Source organism: Clinocottus analis, unplaced genomic scaffold (assembly GCF_023055335.1).
Source record: "Clinocottus analis isolate CAN_PGR_092001 unplaced genomic scaffold, fCliAna1.0.p SCAF_10, whole genome shotgun sequence".
Classification (NCBI taxonomy): Eukaryota; Metazoa; Chordata; class Actinopteri; order Perciformes; family Cottidae; genus Clinocottus; species Clinocottus analis.
Genome location: NW_027175821.1, coordinates 8,116,211 through 8,135,719, shown reverse-complemented (window position 1 = coordinate 8,135,719; position 19,509 = coordinate 8,116,211). Strand labels below are relative to the sequence as shown.

At 40.3% G+C, this 19,509-nt stretch overlaps 1 protein-coding gene across 1 annotated transcript; it reads right to left on the bottom strand.

The window, feature by feature from the left end:
* Nucleotides 1–1,113: 1,113 nt before the first annotated feature.
* On the bottom strand, nucleotides 1,114–18,899 carry atp10b (ATPase phospholipid transporting 10B). The gene is made up of 21 exons (XM_068585730.1): nucleotides 18,490–18,899; nucleotides 15,990–16,194; nucleotides 15,706–15,791; nucleotides 15,296–15,402; nucleotides 13,904–14,035; nucleotides 13,576–13,703; nucleotides 13,036–13,288; nucleotides 12,089–12,288; nucleotides 10,547–10,705; nucleotides 9,367–9,878; nucleotides 9,162–9,267; nucleotides 8,947–9,073; nucleotides 8,641–8,825; nucleotides 5,920–6,187; nucleotides 4,893–4,969; nucleotides 4,684–4,809; nucleotides 4,389–4,589; nucleotides 4,188–4,268; nucleotides 3,944–4,048; nucleotides 3,443–3,630; nucleotides 1,114–2,623 (listed from the first exon to the last, which is right to left on the bottom strand). The coding sequence occupies exons 1-21, from the start codon at nucleotides 18,897–18,899 to the stop codon at nucleotides 2,338–2,340; spliced, it is 3,942 nt and encodes a 1,313-aa protein (XP_068441831.1). The 3' UTR covers nucleotides 1,114–2,337.
* Between the last annotated feature and the right edge of the window lie 610 nt (nucleotides 18,900–19,509).

The following is a 19,509-nucleotide window of genomic DNA, read 5'->3' as shown; positions in this document are numbered from 1 at the left end:
CTGACATGAAGCCAGAGCGCAGGGCTGCAGTGTGATAGGTTCTTTTTGGACAGGAAGTCATTAGTGTTCATGGGTCCATTCTAAAGCTGTCACTTATATTTCTACCTGCAGTAGACTTGATGTAGGACTGAACATGTGTTCTCACTTAAAAACTGTCTTGTGAGCTTTGTCTCTATGCATAGACATTGTGATTCAAAATCTTGCATGTGGTTTGTTATTTTAGTCTGTGAAGGATGGTCACTCACTGCAACCGTTCACCCATTGAGACCCAAGGAGTGGATCTGCCATCTGTTGGCTAGTATTAAAAGCATCACACTAAACAGCATTTCATCATCATCAATGTGTGTCTTTCAGTGAATTCCAGGCTTTTTTTGTGGTGAAATGTTATTCTTCACCTTATTGTTAAGTCTTAAATCACCTCATCTCCTCCTCTTTATGTCAGTTATTTCCTACATTTCCCAGGATACAGTTTGAGGCCGGGTCTGGACTCTGTACAGCCAATTGTTGGTAGAAAGCGGACTAACAATAGTGATACTAATGCAGTACAGAGATAACAGGAGTAAGAGCAAGAGTCACAGCTTGATGTAAAACACAATTGGTCTTTTGTATTCTTGTCTATTTATGTTTGTGTCGGTGGAGTTTAGTATTTGATCCTAAATGACAACATTTCAATTTGAATTTCAGTTGGTAGTTAAAACATCTGAAATAATTTAAAGGCTTTAAATAGTGAAGCCTTTAATATTGTACTCAGCCTTAGACATCTAAACCTACTATTATTCTCTTTTTTACAGATTAAACTGATTTTCATTTGTCATTTCAAGCTCATGTTCTATAAGCAATATATAATATATTACAACCAAACCACAAAAGGACCCCATAATGCAATGAACATCACCTATAGTTGGTAATAATAAAAACAGTGTATGGCGTGGGTGGGGACAAAATAATCATGATATATTCATACTTATTTTACTGAAGAGTTATTTTTACATTTGTATATAACAATTATAGATGGACATCCCTGTTTGTCTAGAAGCACATGCAAAATAGATGAAGGTTTTGACACTGGATGTCTTTACTGTGTTCAAAATTGAGACCTTTGTGCCAAACGTTCATTTCGTTTCATTTATTTTATTTTTGTGGAAACTATTTTGTGCAAATAGTTCTGGTGCATTAAACACAATAGGCCCACAGTATCCAGTGCCACACTTTAACACAATACATCAAAAAAGCCTTGCATTTATTCATTTGTAACATTTGTTTATGTATGTGCAGCAATGACAAAGTTGCTTAGATTTGGAAGATGTCGGATTCATTGAAACTGAGATTTATTTAACTTTTGCTGTCTTTAATTATTAATTAAAATCTGTTTAATTAACTTAAATGTTGCATTATTCTTCTGACTATAATATGATCAAGCTCTGACTGTGTCCCTTTTGACCTTTTTGCAGCTTCCCCTTTCAACACTAGAGAGCAGCAATGGTCTAACTGGAGGCAGTGGGACCTTATATAAGCAAAGCAGCTACTGTATAATGAAGTATGCCAATGATAACTCAGCCATTTTTACAAGTGGATTTGGCTTGTGCACACTCCATTTCCATAAAAAAGGCATCTGACTTTGTAGCTTAGAAGCCTTTTCTTTTGATTCTTCTGAATTTACCTTCTGAACTGTTTAATCTAGTTGCTATATCTGAAATAAGACACAGACACACACACACACACACACACACACACACACACACACACACACGAACACGGACACACACATGCACACATGCACACAAGCACACACACTTGGGGTGAACACAATTTAAATGTTCTTGTGTGTATTTTCACAGCAAATTAAACAGAAAAAATACACCCAACAAGTCACAGGCCCAGCCTACAGTATGAAAACATTCATTTTTCTAAACAGGTGGAATCTGTAAAGCACACACATGTGTTCGCCCCAGTGGCGGGATACATTGTGACTGTTTAGGGTATCTAGGTGAGAGGAATATATTAAACCAGCTAAGCATTTTGTTCTGGAAAAGTGCCATGTTTTGGAGGGGTGGGTGGCATGACTAAGTGGGTTACCACTGTGCTCTGAAAACCCATCAGGAAAGTAACAGGCTTATGTGTTCACTATGGCAGCTTGTTATGAGGAGGGTAAGGAGGAGAGGGCCTACATACTTTTCCTCAGTCATCACCCCAATCGATGATTTGTCACAAGTCAAAAAAGAACAGTGTTTCCCCAAGAATGAAAACATACTGTGATATGTCCAATCATGAGGACTATTTACAATTGTCTGAATAAATAATCATCTTAGTCCTTCCTGTTGCCAACAAGTCTGTTTCTCAATTGTGTATAGGCCTCTGAGAGTTTCCTGTGATGACGTTCAGTGTGAATTCATCCTCCATGACATCAGAGGGGATGACAGACTGGGGGTAAATATCCGCAGGGGTCTCCATGGTGGGAGATGGAGGGGTAGACAACCTGGAGCGTTTGACCTGGCTCGTGCTCCTGAAGCCCCTCCATTCCTTCATCCACTCGTCCCGCGTAGAGGGGTCCAGCCGGTCCAGATGCCTGGCTTGCACAAGCGGGGAGGGGGCGATAGAGTTCTTCAGCACATGAAACATGTACCTGGGGGAGAGAGTGTGGTGGTGAGAAAGTAGGCCAGTGAAAAATATGCGGCTCTTTGATGTAAATCAGAGCATTCCCTCTAAATATCAGCACTTTCAGACGCATCAGCAACCAGGAGGAAAGACCGAGCCGTGGTGCAGATCATTCCTGGACTTCACAATTAACATTATTTAATTACAAATCTGTCGAGACAACAACCTTGCAATGACATAGTAGTTCATGATCTGCGCGAGTCAAATACAAATTCCAAAATTACACTTACATAATATAATTATGAGGTTGATTAGTTTTTAACAGGAGTGGAAGGACTGTAACGGTGGTTTCTGACCTTGTTGATTTGGCAAGGATTTGTAACTCTTACAAATGAGAAATGTCCCTCGTGATTTTAGCGTTACAATTCATAGTGAGAGTTTGTGTGTTGGACAGTTGATCAGACAAAACACAACATTTGAAGCGGTGCCTTGGGCTCGAGGTGTGTGTGGGTCTTTTTAATCATTAAGTAACCAATTGATGTAAAACAAAGAAGAGGATTAGCCCTATTTAGACCTGTATTTCTTCATAACACATTGTCTTATGAAGAAAAAAGAGTTTAACATTCCCCTGATTGTAAATTGCCAGCGTTCCTGTAGAAAATGGTTAGCATTTACCCTAATACATACATATAACAGGAGATCAAAGTAGAAAAATAGGAGAACTAAACAATCTGCTGCTTATATGCTCTTCAGAGGTCTGCAGTAGAGCAAGGCAGAATCTATTCAAATAAGTACAGTGAAAAATCGATTCAGTCACAATGACGTGGGCACATTAAATGAATCGTACCTGGGCATCAGAGCCACTACAGTGGTGATGATGCAGATAAGGTAAAACATGGGGTCGGCCATCTGGCTCTGGAGAATCCAGTACGGGTTGGATGGAGGGTTACAGGTGACACAGATGGCGCTGTAGGCAAGCGTCACAATGAAGTACAATGCCACACTGCCCAGCATGATTACCCAATGAACCACTGTCTGCAAGACAGATGCACAAAACTGCAATTACATATTTTCAAAAACAGCAATTACATATTTAGAAAACAACCCCATTCGTCATAAACTCTCTGTTAAGGATTTTTTAAATTACATTCATGTATTTAAAAATGCACTGGATTAATGTAAATAATGTTGCACATTCATGTATAAAATAAACATATTGTTGTTGTCGTCATCATCATATTAGTATAAAATGCAGACCAGACTGAAAGTATTTATTTCTGAGTGTTTTGGCTCACGGTGTATTCACAGTATACTGTACATCGTGATTGTATATCAGTTCAGCACTCACCCAGGCTTTGATCTCTATTGACAGGTGCAAAAGGATAGTAAATAACGAAATTGTGTTCAAAGGAGTTCCAAAAGTAAAAACATCAATGTCTGAATCCTGGTAAGCCTGGAGGGGAGAAAATACACGGTCACATTTTAGGCAAAAAGCACTAAACCGGTCAAATAATGTGTAACTCATCACAACAGAAAAACAACTTTGCACAATATATTATCGAAGACACAGAATAAATATATTTTTCTCTCACCAAATATGGAATAAAGAAGCACACCAGGCTCTGATAGAAGGCATCGAGCATGGAGACCCAGAAAGTTAAAAAGGTGTATTCCTAAACAAGCACACACACACACAGACACACATACATTTTAATACTTACATTTAATAACATAGTCTGTGTATTTCAATCACGACCCAACTCTATAAACACGTCGATACTGTTGCGACTGACCCCTGCACCCTGTCCGGTTCTGTACAGTTCAGGAACACCAAGCAGCATCTCTGCAGAAACATCTCTGTCCATAATCCCAAACATGATGGGCGGTACCGAGGTGAAAAAAAGGTTAAAGAAAATCATCAGCCAGATGTCGATCATGACAGCGCCGGAGAAGCCGCAGAAGAACTGATACCAGAACAGCAGATTCACGTAGGCCTGGAGCACATTAAAGTGTGGATGATTACATGAGAAATCCAGGCAAGATGTTGATTCAGACAGCAGAGCGCTCTAACGTAGACTCGACACTCACCACGTTCTTATAAAAGAAGTAAATGATCATGTTGGCAAGTCGAGTGTAGCACCAGTGTCCGTGAACCAGGAGAAGTTTTTTCAGGTGTTTGAAGCGAGATAGAGCAAAATCACTCGCCATGGCTGCCTGCAGATGAGAGAGAGTTTTGGACAGTGAGACCAGTCAAAGAAACAAATAACATCTTGGAAGCCAAAGACCTCAGTTCAGACCTGCATGCCCTCCTGACCGGATAGCCCGATGCCGATATCAGCTGCCTGGATCATGTTGACATCATTTGCACCATCGCCTGAAACCACGAAGTGAAACCACAGAGTGAATATCAGTAAAGAAGAAAATGGATCAAGACCCACTGACTTGATGGGTCTTAATACATTAATACAAATAAAATGCATTCATTTTGTAATTTCATGTGAGTTTCATGCAAAATACCCTTCTTTGTGATATCTTGACGATATACATTTGTCACGACATGAATTAATTCAAATTTACATCCTTATAAAAGCAAGTGAAGGGACTATGTGTCTTAGCAGGATGCCATTTTAAAACGTTAAGTCAGTAGTTTTATTCAATAGTTAGGTATGAATTTGTTTTTATTCAATGTAGATGAGACTTTCTTGTCTAATGTCCAACAATACATTTCTCAGAAGGTTCAATGACTCACTGATAACATCAAGAGTCTTAGAAAACCTGAAAGAATTGGCTTTCCTTTACCCTGCAACACTTATTGCACTCACACAAAACCATTTATCTCCCATAATAATGCTTTTTGCTTTCCTTCTCAAAGGTGACTTGTCATAGTAGGAAGAGCACAAGTTTTTACTAATAACATTAACTCGGTGTCCCAGCATGCCGTGACAGTGTGACACTGAGCCAGCTCGCACAAAACCAAGACCAAGAAACTGAAGCAGTGAAATGGAATTCAGACACAATTTATTGGTTTAGTTTGACATCTAAATGTCCTCCGTTAAAAAAAGGAAAAACATATAACAATAACCCTGCAGTATATAATCATAATCAATTCATTGATTTTTTTTGTTGTTGTTGAAAATTGTAATCTTAAAGTTCTATATAAGTTATATTTGGTGTGGCCATTAAGCTCAAACAAAGACTTGCAAAAAGACCGTATTTGTTTTTCACTTTAATTTGATAGTTTATTGTTTCTTCTGTTTTTCATTAACAGGTCCCAGATTAATGTATTAGGAATTGCATGAAAAGCTAAAAAAAAAAAGTTCTTACCAACAGCAAGGGTCATGACCTTGAGTTTCTCCCTGACGACCTTCACCACTCTGCTCTTCTGTAACGGCGTGACTCTACAGCAGAGCACGGAGCGGCAGCGCTTCGCCAGGTCCACAAAGCGGTCCTGCAGGTCTGACGACAGAGCCATGGTCAGGGTGCGTCCGTCGATCACCAGAGAGATGTTTTGGGTTGTATCCACATTGCGAGGGTCCTCGCTGTACCTCCTCATCTCTTCCAGTGTGCAGTCTAAGATGGTTGTGCACGCCAACTGCAAAACAACATCTGGCTAGTTTGCTGTGTTTTCAGTATTATGAAGCTTTTCAAACTGGAGTTGAAACAATTAGTTGTGGTGAAATAACCACCAACAATTTTGAAAATCAATTCAGCATTTAAATCCCTTTGAAATAAAAATGCAAAATCTTGCTAGTTTCAGCATCTCAGATGGGAATATTTTCTTTTTTTTAAATATGTTCTTTTAATGTTTTCTGCAATAGTAAACTAAATCACTTTGGTTTTGAACAGTTTTATGGACAAAATAAAGTATGTAAAAATATCATCTTTGCATAAAGATAGTCTTCTTTTTATGTAGAATACTGTATGCTGTTGAGTCATGCTCATGATGTCTGAAGCAATTATGAGGCTGTGGTCCCATCAGGCTCATCATTGTTGTCTGTAAATAACTCCAGCCTCTTAGCCAAAAGGAAAAGAGACATGGTGAAAAAGAAATTGGGTCACATCATGTTTTTAGATCATCTATCTAGTGCCAGTTAAATTTCATTAGGTGTGATTGGGAGATGACGGTGGGAATGCCTCCCTCAGGTGGTCATCGAGTTACAGCGGTAAACAAAAACAAAAAAAGTTCATTACCAATATGAGCAAAGGGGTATTTCCCCTGGGGGTTGAAAATTAGACTACTAATTAGATATGAAAGCAGTAGATATTGTATTGGGGGGTATCTTCCTCCATTCATCATCAATGACTGGTCCCATCTGAGAAGAGCGCAGCAGTGCCTTTGTTTCAAAGAGCTCCCCATGTATCCGTTAGAGCCGACGGGTAATTTCAGTCTATTTGAGGCCAGGGATGATTAAGACATGGTCAGGTTGTTATGGAGGGTCTTTAATGACGTCAGAGGAGCAGGGCCCACACCTTATCTTTCTCCGATGAAAATGTGAGGGTTTGACCTTTAGTTAAATATAAAAGTGATCAAAAAGGTCTGGCCATTTAAATTGGGGGGAGACGTACTCTGAGATAAAACCTGAACTTACTGCTTGGAAGACAAAAGATTTATCCTAAATGACTATTAAATACAGTCAATGCTGCTATAAGTGAAATATAAATCACCTCATATTGAGAGGCTAAACTATTCAGGCATGCATGAAAGCAATAAGAATATATTTTGAAGATTAAAAAACAAGTGCTAAATGAACCTGTAATTTAAGATGGAATGCGATATTCTTACAGCACTAATAATCTTATATCATGATAATTCTTCTCGTCAGGTTTGCCCTCCCCCCAATTTATTTACTTCATCGTGAATCTATCACAGTCCATAACTCACCCCATATAGTCCATAACTCACCCCACATATATATATGTATATATATATATATATATATATATATATATATATATATATATATATATATATATATATATATATATATATATAATATATATATCTGTCTGTGGAGCCGCAAAAGCTGAGTTTAGATATTGTTTGAAAACACAAATCAACTGTGAAATGTATATATATATATATATATATATATATATATATATATATATATATATATATATATATATATATATATATATGTATATATGTATATATATATATATATATATATATATATATATATATATATATATATATATATATATATATATATATACCTACATTTGTGAAAAGATCTCAATAAGAGTGCAGTGAATGTCTGGTAGACTGGTTCGTTCTGAAGCTTCCTTACAGTTACAAATATATGTATATATATATATATATATATATATATATATATATATATATATATATATATATATATATATATATATATATATATATGTATATCTTATTAACTTATTTAGAAGATTCCTTCCACATTACTATCGGCTTTGATATTATTTGACAAGTAAGATCTCATAATGTAAGATTTAACTACCCCCAAATAAAATCTGATATTTCAGATATAATGCCAAAGGTCATAAAGAGATGCAAGTTTTGTCTATTAAAGAGAAGGTTTTCCACTCTCACCTCAGTGGTAAGACCCCATAAGTAGCGATTACTTTGCTTAAAGCTTAGAAACAGTTACCCTGGCTCTGTACAAAGGTAACACATTTGACCTCCAAGCACCTCTAAGACTTATTCATTAATTGTATTGCGTTTGTCGAATGTGTAAAAACGAGGCCGACTATCTCTTTGACTGTTAACCTCCCGGTTTCTCTGCTTGTTGCCTGGCAACTACTAGTGGGCAGATTGTGTTACCTGTGGACTGAGCCAGCAAACTGTTTCCCATTGGTTTCCATCATTGTGCTAAGCTAACCTAAATGTTGCTTTACACACATTAACATTTTCATACCGCGTTTGATTTTTCCAAAACAAATTCTAATTGTGGTGTAAAAAAAAAAAAATCAGAGTTGTCCCATCATGCATCACTCAATCAGCAAAGAAAAGCAGTTCTGAGTCAAACAACCAACCTTCAGTGAGGCAGACAGCGGCCTCCTCACCTTGTTTTTGCAGCTCATGTTAATCACCAGGTCTTCCTCTTCCAGTAGCCTGCAGGCATAGCCGATGTTGACAGCTGTCTCCGGCTTGTCACCAGTCAGCACCCACACCTGGATCCCTGCCTCCCGCAGTGCCACAATGGTGTCTGGGACGCTGTCCTGAAGACGGTCCTCGATGCCCGTCGCCCCTGCAGGAGGATGTATATCCAAAGTCAGGCATTATTCAAACACAGAGCTTGTCACACAGATACACAGTATGTTTTATAAGCGTGTATTATGAATGATGTGTGTTGGGCTGATGTATGTTACCCAGCAGGGAGAGGCCTGTCTCTAGCTGCACTGCAGTGTCCATAACCAGCTCCTCTCGATTGTCTATAGCAGCCAGAGCTCTCTGTCTGTTCACGGACCAGCCTTTATACTCCTTGTCACTCACAACCTGCAGCACATGCAGAAAGAAGATGAACAGAGCTCATCTAGTTTGGACAAAATGATGCTGGTAAATATCAACAAATTAGATCATGCACCTTCTTTGTAAAGCAAAGTGTACGTAGACCATCTTTAGCATAGCAGTCGATGTGATGCTGAGTACCTGCTGCTATATTCTTCTGCTTCCCACTGAGATGTTCTGGAAATAATATGACGTTATTTAATTCACAGTGAATTATGAAATGCCCCAGGGTATCTCCGTATTGACAAATAAATGTAAATAATTTAATAATTGTGCGTTACTATTGTGTACCAAGTAGCTCCATGATGGCGTAGTCTGCTCCTTTAGTATACAGCACATATTCTCTGGTGATTGGGTGTTGCACCAAAACAGACATTCTCTTTCTGTTGGAGTCAAAGGCCAAGATGTCCAGCACCTCGAACACCAGCTCCTCCCCAGACGGGAGCCTGAGCGTCACACTGTCAGGGGTGCGGTTCAGCAGAGTGAAGCCATATGCCTTGGCTGCGTACACCAGGGCGGCCTCATCTGGACTCTCTGCCTCGTAGCTCAGATTATCTGAGGTGTTGTCGGATGGAGCATGCAGTGAACACATTTGGAGCCCAGTGGTATCTTCAGACTCCTCTTCTTTTACAGGGTTACAATGGTCCTCCTCTACAACTGAGTCCTCTAATATTGTGTGACTTCTCTTGGGCGTGCGCTGCCAGGAGGTGAAAATATGGAGAACAGAGACAGACTTTGTATCTGAAGTATCCAGTGAGTTGTTTGCCTGACCAGAGCGTGAAAATCCTCTCACCTGAAAAAGTGAAGCAAAGAAAACTGAAATTTGGATGTAACCATTTTGCACATACACCCATATGGTGATAACACAAAACACTCTTAAAACCATGTCATCCATTTCCACTTCGTTTCTTTTTGCGCTTTTACCTTTAATTACAAACTCAAGGGAAAACCCACATATCTCCCCCATCTGCCAGACTTGAGAACAGCACAGTCAAGAGGAGTGAGCACTAAAATTAATAAAGACAACCCTGATTGCCCCTGCGAATCTCCCTTTATACGTGGCTAATTTAGCGAGGACTCAGAATCTTTACAACTGGGGCTTTGAAGATGAAAGAAAATTAGCACTGACCACTGATGAACGAACAGAAACTTAGAGCTAAACAATTGAAGAGAACTTTCAAAATTAAACTAATTGTTTAAGGTTAATAGGAATAATTTTAACTTAAATGTTGTGTGTTACTAATTAAATTATGGGGATTTTGCTACATGTCCGGACACCAGGTTTAAAGATAATTAATAGATTCTTCACGAAGTTTTCTAGGAGAAAAGTTTGCAATTTTTTAAACATGTTTGCATACTGGGAGTTCCAAGAGAACAAATCCTACGTCCGTCTTTTTCATCTCCTGACTGTGCCCTCCATCTCTCGTTCCCGTCACAGCGGCAGTAAACAAAAACGCTCACCCTCTGTCTCTGAGCTGTCGCCATGGAAACCGTCACCGTGTTGCAAATGGCGAGACCCAGAAAAAAGTCCAGGTGAAGATCTGTCTTCCGGCTGCCGCTGCAGCTCCCCGCACTGCTAATCTGCTGAAGCAGCTTCCTGTCTGGAATCACCTCAGTTTCCTGTTGGAGTAATTGAAAGCTCATAAACTGTTTACTGCTGAAATTCTTTCAGCTTTCACTGTTCTGATGTGACAGGGTTGGAACAAAGTTTGAGGCTTTTAAACGTTTCATCCAATTTGGTTTGCTAATGTAACGACAAGAAACTGTTGCAGGAAGGACAAAAGGAATGGAGGACGTTTTCTTTCATACAAACATCCTGCTCTGAGACACAGAGTGAGGGAAACCAAAGACGGGCTTTGTACCGCCTTGCTGGAATAAACACAGTCTTCTCTTTGCCGTGTGGACAAGAATAGACACAGTGCTACAATACTGTACATCGAGACTACTATGACTAATCTATAGTGCACGTTTATCATTTATGTGACATCACTGTGCCGAATGGTGCCCAGCATGACCATATGTCCCGTCACAGACACGGGGGCAACTTTACGCCAAAATGGATGCGCTTATCACTGATACCTAACAGCTCGGCCATCTGCGGCGGGGGGGAACCATGTGGCCTTTTGACACGAGGATGGATGAGATTTTGGTAAACAAATCACATATTGAGGTCTTTTGAGTGGGGTTGTACTTCAAAAATCATATTTTGAATCAGGTCATGGGTTAAATTTTTTTTTCAATTTTCTTGATCTTAGAAACACACATGACATTTACATTTATGTATCATTACTAATACCAATAAGACCACGCATCTAATGAAAAGAAGCAGAAAATACTATTTATATTACTTTTGTATACTAATGTAATAATGACCTAAATTGAATCCGCAAAATAAATATGATTACTTTTTATTAAAATGATCACGTGAGGGACCAGCAGCCTGTCCAGTATGCTTCCTGCCCCTCGCATAAGCCATACTAAAAAAGGCTCCTCGCGAGCAGGGTAGCCAGTAAATGGATGGATGGATAAAGTTACATATCCATTCAGATAAATGCATTCTTAATACTGTTTTTTATGGTAACACAGCAGCATAAACTCAATAAAGATGTTATGATTCATTTTCCTTTCCATAATAGTGGTAATACAAGATGTGCCGGTAGCTGCTCCAGATCCCTCCATTAGGTTGATAGTATTGGGTTCACAATAAATGCACTGTCATGTTTGATTTTGAGCCATTTATTTGTGCTACTCAGACATGATTACAACTGCAAGGACACTTGTTAATCAAGAGGAATGAGTCTAATTTGTGGGCCCCCCTGGGTGGCCTTGAGTCCACCTGATGACGACACCTCCTGCATGAGCAAACACAATGCTGATCACCGTTCGCCCCACGTTGGCTTTCTGTAATCCTACATTAGAACATCAAGCCGTACCAAACTTATAAGCTGACCCCGCTCTGACTTAAATATCTGCCTTTTCTTCCTGACTAGGCGATTTTCTTACCAGTGGACTGCTGAAGGCCACATCGCTCTGGGCATTTCCCTTGACCTTGGTCTTGTGTCGGTTGTCTTGTTGATATTGTGTGCAGTCAGGGGTGGTGCCCTCAGTGTCCAGAGACCATCCACTCAGGGGGGGTCGTGGCCGCTGGTCGAAGATGACATCCTCCCCTGACTCTGGTTCATCGAGGACAGCAAGGCGGATGGCTGTAAATCCCCAAAAAACAAGTTGATACATACAAGATGTATCTTATACCATATGGACTATATGTCCGGTCAAGAAATGTTCAAATGCGGAGCGCTCGACTACAAATGCAGTGTCAAAAGACTTTAAAGATATGGATTAAACAATAATTATTCTAAAAGTAGCATGATACTAACACTAGCCACTAGCTTCCTAATACCACTTTGTTATTAAAATGTTACACAGGAGGAGCCTCTGTCGGAAATCTTTTTAGGTTGAGGCAACAAAATCTACATTGTTAGGTTTAGAAAAAGATCATGGTTCGGGTTTAAAAATAAACCCTTTCTGAGAGAAAGCCCTGAAGGCAGAATTCTCCCATGATCAAAATGAACCAAAAAGTCGAAGCAACATGGAGGCCAACTGCCTAGTAGCCAGTCACAGCACAGGAGGTCCGGACGAGGTGGAACGTGAAACTCTTGGGGGGAAAAAATAATGATTCCAGCTAGCATGCTAGCATGCGGGCCAGTCCTATCTTGCTCTGTGCTGTGTGAGCATTAGTCAAAGTGTAATTCAGTAATACGTAATTCAAATGTTTCACAAGTAGAAAGTAGGTTCATCCAGACCTTTTTAAGCTAATGACCAAAGATAACTAAAGACAAGTAATCTAATGACCTTTAGGATACATGTATGAATATGTTTATTTTTTGTATGAGCGTATATATAAATAAATAGCTATTTTTGGTTAAATAAAATGTCAACATGAGGTTTACCATTTTCTTTGTGTGGGTATTCGGTACCCATGATGGAGCATCTGCGAAACACCATCTTGTTCTCAGTGAGGGTGCCCGTCTTGTCGGAGAAGATGTATTCAATCTGTCCCAGGTCCTCTGTGATGTTCAGGGTCTTACACTGCACACGTCTGTCGGTCTCATCATTGTGCAGATCGATGTCATTAGTAATGAAGTAGATCTGTCCGATCTTTACCAACTCAATGGATACATAAAGAGAGATAGGAATCAGGATCTGCAAGTGAGGAGACGAGGGGAGGGGAGAGAAAAATAAGAAAAGCAAAGAAGAGGAGAGGAGAAAGGTGAAATATATAGAAGACACAGGAGAGAGCGAGAAAGAAGTGAGCAGAGAAAGGGAAGAAATGTAGGTGATGTTACAAGTGTAAAGATGAGAGTAGACAACACACGGTGGAAAGAGAAGATGTGAGAAGAAATGAGGGGGAAGGAAACAAAAAAGGAAATTAAGACATTAAGAAGAAAAGAAAGAAAGAATTTCTTTCGTACACAGTCTGACTCCTCTACCTGCAGCAGGATGATCATAGTGAAGAACATGTAGAAGCCAGACAGACTGGGACTGTCCAGGTGACCGTTGCTGTCGGGGACAAGGTAAGGGGGCCCACTGGGCAGTGCCTGCAGCCATAAGAAGTGACCTGCATGTGTGAGGACAGGGGAATTAATCACACAGACTGTCGCGCAGGGAGGATAGCTATTTTTGGCACCGCACCTTTCCCTATCTCCTCTCTTTTTTTCTGTACTGGAAATGAAATGTCTCCTCATCAATGTAAAATCATTAATCCTGATCCAGTCGGTGTTGTGAATGTATGGTTAAGTTATGTAATTCATCACTGACCTAGTGCTCCAACAAGACACATGCTGAGGAGGAGAATGACGCAGAAGATGACGTCTATGTTCAGCTTCCGCTCTAATTTGCTGCGCTTGTATCTTGGCCCGTTGTTGTTGAGCATGGACTTGGTTTCATGGCCTTAAAGATGGGATCACAAGGTCCAAATGGTCAGTGAACACCAAGGGAAATTGATTATTATATTTTAAAACATGCTTATTCTGGGTCAGCGAATGTAAAGACAAAAAACAGGACATTCAAACACTGAGGTCATGTTTTTTGTAATGTTTCAGTGAATTTGTGGGTTAACTATTACACTTAAAACGTGTTTTCTGAGACTGACTGATATTTTCAACCATGGATCTAAGCATTGCAATGTCAGTCTGTCTGCCATTTGGTTGGTCCACCCCTTTGATCCAGACGCGATCTAAACAGCTATTAGATGAATTGCCATCTGTGGTCCCTCGAGGATGAATTCTACTGCCTTTGATGATCCTTTGACTTTTTCCTTTAACAACCACAGAAAGTCAAACTTCTCATGTGCCCTGTGATATATCAGCCATTAAACAGCTACTCAATATGTTTACTTTGATTTTCCCAGATGGTGCATCCTTGTATTCACTTTGGTGATCCTTCATATAACATCTGCGAAACGAAGACAGTGAATATGCAAGTACACTGTGCCAGCTAAATATGTTACCATGCTTCGTCTCTCAACATGTCGACGGTCAAGGCGGCTCACATCTAAGAGCACTAGCATTAGCAAACACGTCAACAAAGTAAGGATAAGCGTGCATGCATGACAACACACACAGAGGATGAGCAGCTTTATTCTCTGCTTAGTTTGACATTAATTCACTTTATCTTTACGTAACAAACAGTTGTTTGCTGATTGGCCCTTTTCACAGTAGCCCTTTTGTCAAGCAAGGTAAACACAAGTGTAATTGACATAATGAAAAATGGTCCATTGGTCCATCTATTTAATGTGTCACAAGGATCAGGGCCATAATTAATCTTATTAATTACACCTATGCTTACCCTACAATGACATGTCGACATGGCTGTTATGACAAAGGCCTTTTACAGCCTCATAGATCCACAAGCATTCACATTGGAATCAAAGGAAGTATTCTGCACCATAATAACTAACTCTTGCAATGTAAGGCGACAAAATGTACAGAAAGTATGACTGGACATTTGAAAGGATGAATATGCAAAAATACTTTAAATTAGAATGTTTTACAGAGTTTGGTCGACAAAGAGATAAAGAATGTTTTAGGTATGGTTGTGATGGGATAATGTGAGCTCTTGACTTTCTAAAGTTGTGGCTATGGCCCTGGGCAAAAACACTAAAAGCTCAAGGTCAAAGCGGTAAAACAGCTGAGAAAATGGAGAATATACCTGCATACACAACAAAGCCAACAGCGTGGTCCGTGTTTCTCATTTTGCAGCCTCGCAGCAGCAGACTCTCTATTCCAGCACCCACCTTGTCCTTATCAGGTTTCTCTCTGCACAGGAGAAAGGGAGAAACCTCTTTTGTACTGTCAGATCTTGTTAGATATTCATTACTGCTTATATATTCCCCATTAGCAATTCCCCTTCTTTATGGCCATAGCTGGACAGCATGGTCGACCAGCTGTAAGAGCTGTGGTGCCTGAGGAAATCGATTATAGTCTATTACAGCCACAATAATGCCTCTGGTGGCATCAGAAAGTGCAGCAAGTGGGTTGGAATTAGTTTTGCTCGGCTTCTCTGAAATGCTTAAAGGCCCTGTTTGGGGAATCCATGTGATCTGTGTAGTTGATACTCACACATAACACTTGAAATGATTTAGATTGTTGTTGGGCTTTTCACACACCACAACAGTGTTGAAGCTTTCAGGTTCGAATTCAGGATCCTGGGAAATGAGGGAGGTATAAAGTCACTTCAGCATGAATGTAAACTTTCTTAAGGTAACTCAATCTGTTCTAACAAATTTTATACACAGTTGTGGTATAATATATAGAAAGGTGGTGCAGCACAGAGAGAATGGAGATGGAAGATTAGAGGAAAAACAGGAGAGAAATTAAACTTAGAAATGGTAGCTATTCCTTACTGAGACGCAGACGCCAGACATTGCCCTCCTCTGCTTTAGGTTGGTCTCTCCATCCAGGTTGGATGTCTCTATGTGACACACACCATTGGGGTCTGATGTATGCAGGAGCAGCAGGTCTGCAGGGACGATCTCATTGCAAACCACCTTCACAAAATCACCCACACGCACATCCTGCCAACGGCTCTCTGTGAACCTTTTATCCTTCCTGAAATCATACATGTCAGACACCAACAGTTATTACAGATGATTTCATAAAGATACACAGTCCCTGGGTGGCTTTTATATTGATTTTTTTTACACATTTATTAACAATATTGGCAAAGGGGCCGTATTTTGTCTATGTTTGCGCAATCAAACTAAATATTGACTCACTCTGTAAGGATTAAATAATCACAGCCGCTGCTTAAGTTAGGGAATAAACAATACAGCCAAATGAAAAATCGATACTGTTGTTTTTGGACAGCGGCCGAGGTGTGTTTATGTGTTTTGGAATAAGGAAACTTTCAGAGAAAGACAGTACACATTGTAAGCCGAGGCTGTTCCCAGAGTTTGAGGCTTTCCATAGAGCCACATGGTTTGACCCTGAATGTCAAGCTGGCTAATTAACAATGACAGAGAGCTACAGGCACGCTGCCCTGCATGTAGGACCTGATCGGGCGGTTGCCACACAACACCACACCTCGCCTTAAACAAAGCCAGGGGGGGGTGTTATGTATTTTTAGTATGTTGTGGTTAGCAGGTTGCACAAATATATTCTCTCTTGTCAGAATAGCTGCATGTACATCTTCAGTTATGGGAAGTTAATTTATCAAAAGTGTCTATTGTCACATTGCATATAGTACATTTCCTTAAAGACATAATCAGAACGTTTTTCAAATGTTTGCCAAGGAGTGTTCACCTACACACTTTGGAAATATGTTATTTGCTTTTATTAAACTTCTCAGCAAACTTCAATCTGATCTCACATTGCCAAAATAATGTCTTTGTCTAATTATAAAATGTAGCTGCTCTTGTGAATGTGGCTACATGATGTGTCTCCTTAAAATGTAATCATTTTTGGAGAAGACAAATCTCAAGAATTATAGTGACACTGCAGATACCCTGTTTGGTTTGATAGTATGATAAAAGTCACATTCATACAACATGTGCTGGAGATGAAATTAAATCTTAAGGCTCCTAAACCACAGATAGGAACAGTCTGCTAGGCGTGATGACTGCATGTTCTGTGGAGAGCAGACGATACAATTTGAGATATTTAACAATACAATTACATGTGTTAAGAGTCAATCACCGTGATTAACAGCTGGCATGTTCAGTAGAGCAGGGGGGTTGACAAGAGTTTGAGATAGAGACAAGATTGATAGAATGACCCTAAAGATAAGGCACTCATGGTCAAACAGACACACTACACACCTCTTTGAAAACAACATGCGGGTGAAAGGTGATTGGAAATAAAGACGTGCATCTGAGAAGGTCTGGTGAATTACAGTTAAATCCCTCTCATCTGAAAACATTCCACGTGGATCTTAACATGCACCGCAACGATGTGTGTTCCTCGAACTGTCAGATGGATAAACTTCACCTAGATAGAGAAAACAAGGTGTGTGGAAGCCTAAAATGTATTCTTGAGCTTCTTCTAGAAACATTTGTGTGCTTCAAAGAAATCCCAGCATATCGATTCTGTTCTAATCTTCACAAGCCCAAAAATGGAGCTTAAGCATCCCCACCCAGCAAGCAATAAGAGACCCACGAGAGCCTGCTCGCCACGGCTCAACTGCTGTTTATATGAGGTGAAGATGACTAGTGCCCGCTAAGGGGCCCAGAGGGACCGGTGCGTTCTCTGAAGGGTCCGAGATGCTACAACTGGGTCTGCACTTGGACTCTATCGCCACACACACACACACACATGAGATACAGGGGTTTCCCCCAGCCGAGGCTGCGCTTACCAACGATGGGACATCAGCAAAGCAAGCTGCTAATTAACGATAAACCCTTCCAGAGGTTGAATGTGTGAGGATTCATCATTTTAGTGGCCTCTATTCTCACATCACATCCAAAAGGAGATCCACATCCAAAATCCCATCAGAGAAATGTTTTGAAATGACAGTGTTCATCCTCATTTGTGAATTATTCATCCTTCACCAGCAATTCAAAAATAGATAACCGCTAACCTTACTGTCTTTGCTGACGCAACATCCAGTTGAGTATTTCATCAAATTTGCACATTGCGATGGTACGATATATTGTTGTGAGGCTCTTCAAAAGAGGAATAATCTCCCACACATTTTCCATTTCAAGTCAAAAATTCTCACGGGGTGCTGAAATGCAGAGGAGGTGAAACACACACAATCACACAGATCTACACACTCTCACAGACATCGACATGCTGGATGATAAGCATCATTAGGCACCATGAGTGTTTCCACTCGCTACATCATGCACGAACCGCGCAACTGCACAGTTTCTATATTCAGGACATGATTGTCTTTGAGTCCGTTACCTGCTGTAGACAAAGCACGGCGTGTTGTTGAGCTTTCTGTCCGACTGGTACCTCCTGAAGTCCTCCCAGGCGGCCTTCAGGGCCGTCAGACACAGGATGACACAGATGGGGATCAGAGCTACCTCTGGCTGAAAGGCGTTCACTACGGGGACAAAGTTCAGAATAGCCAGGCCCACAAAGTAGATGTTAGCTAGACGGTGGAACTGCTCGAAGAGGTTCATGGGGATGAAGAGGAGAAGGGTGTATTTGGTGGTCTTGATGGCGTTGCCAGGGAAGTAGCGGTTGGGTTGCTTCTCCTTCCCCAAGCCCTCATAAGGCAGATTGGACACCAAGTTGCGGATGTCCTTCTCCCGTGCTCTCTGACCTCTCAGAGCATCTCTGACCCGGTCCAGAGGACTCTTCAACAACATAGCTGCTCCGTGTGTTTTTCTTTTCCTCTTCTTACCAACTTTTCCTCCCCATTTTCTGTATACTTTTATAAAGCTCCTTTAAGGTAAAATGACACTCTGCAGGCTCTCCTTGAATGAGTCTCCGAGTATGTTTGTGTGTACCAGATTGAAACAAATGACAGCACACACCTGGTCCTCCTCTGAGTCCGCCCTTTGCATTGACTGGTGTGTTTGCATTCCTTGCACTGGAGCGGTTCAAGCCTCACATAGAGACTTGAACAGTCAGACATTTAGCAGAAGATTATCCAGTGACTCAGCTGATTTGAACTTTGCTGTCAATATTCTCATTCCAGTAAAAAACAGTTTTCAAGTCTTTGAAGTCATCCACACGGCACAATTATGAGTCAGTGACCTGCAGAGTAAAGTAATCTTTATTACCATTAATACTTTACACATTGATGTTGTCCTAGAAAATTAAACCCAAAAAAAATAAATAATAATAATAGGGAATGCACAGCTGACAATCTAATATTCGCAGAGCAGAAAATTGGTTCAGTGGGTCATAAAGAGATTTGAACTGACAACACAACACCGAGCAGAGCGCAATGAACGCTCGGGGCAAACATCATAT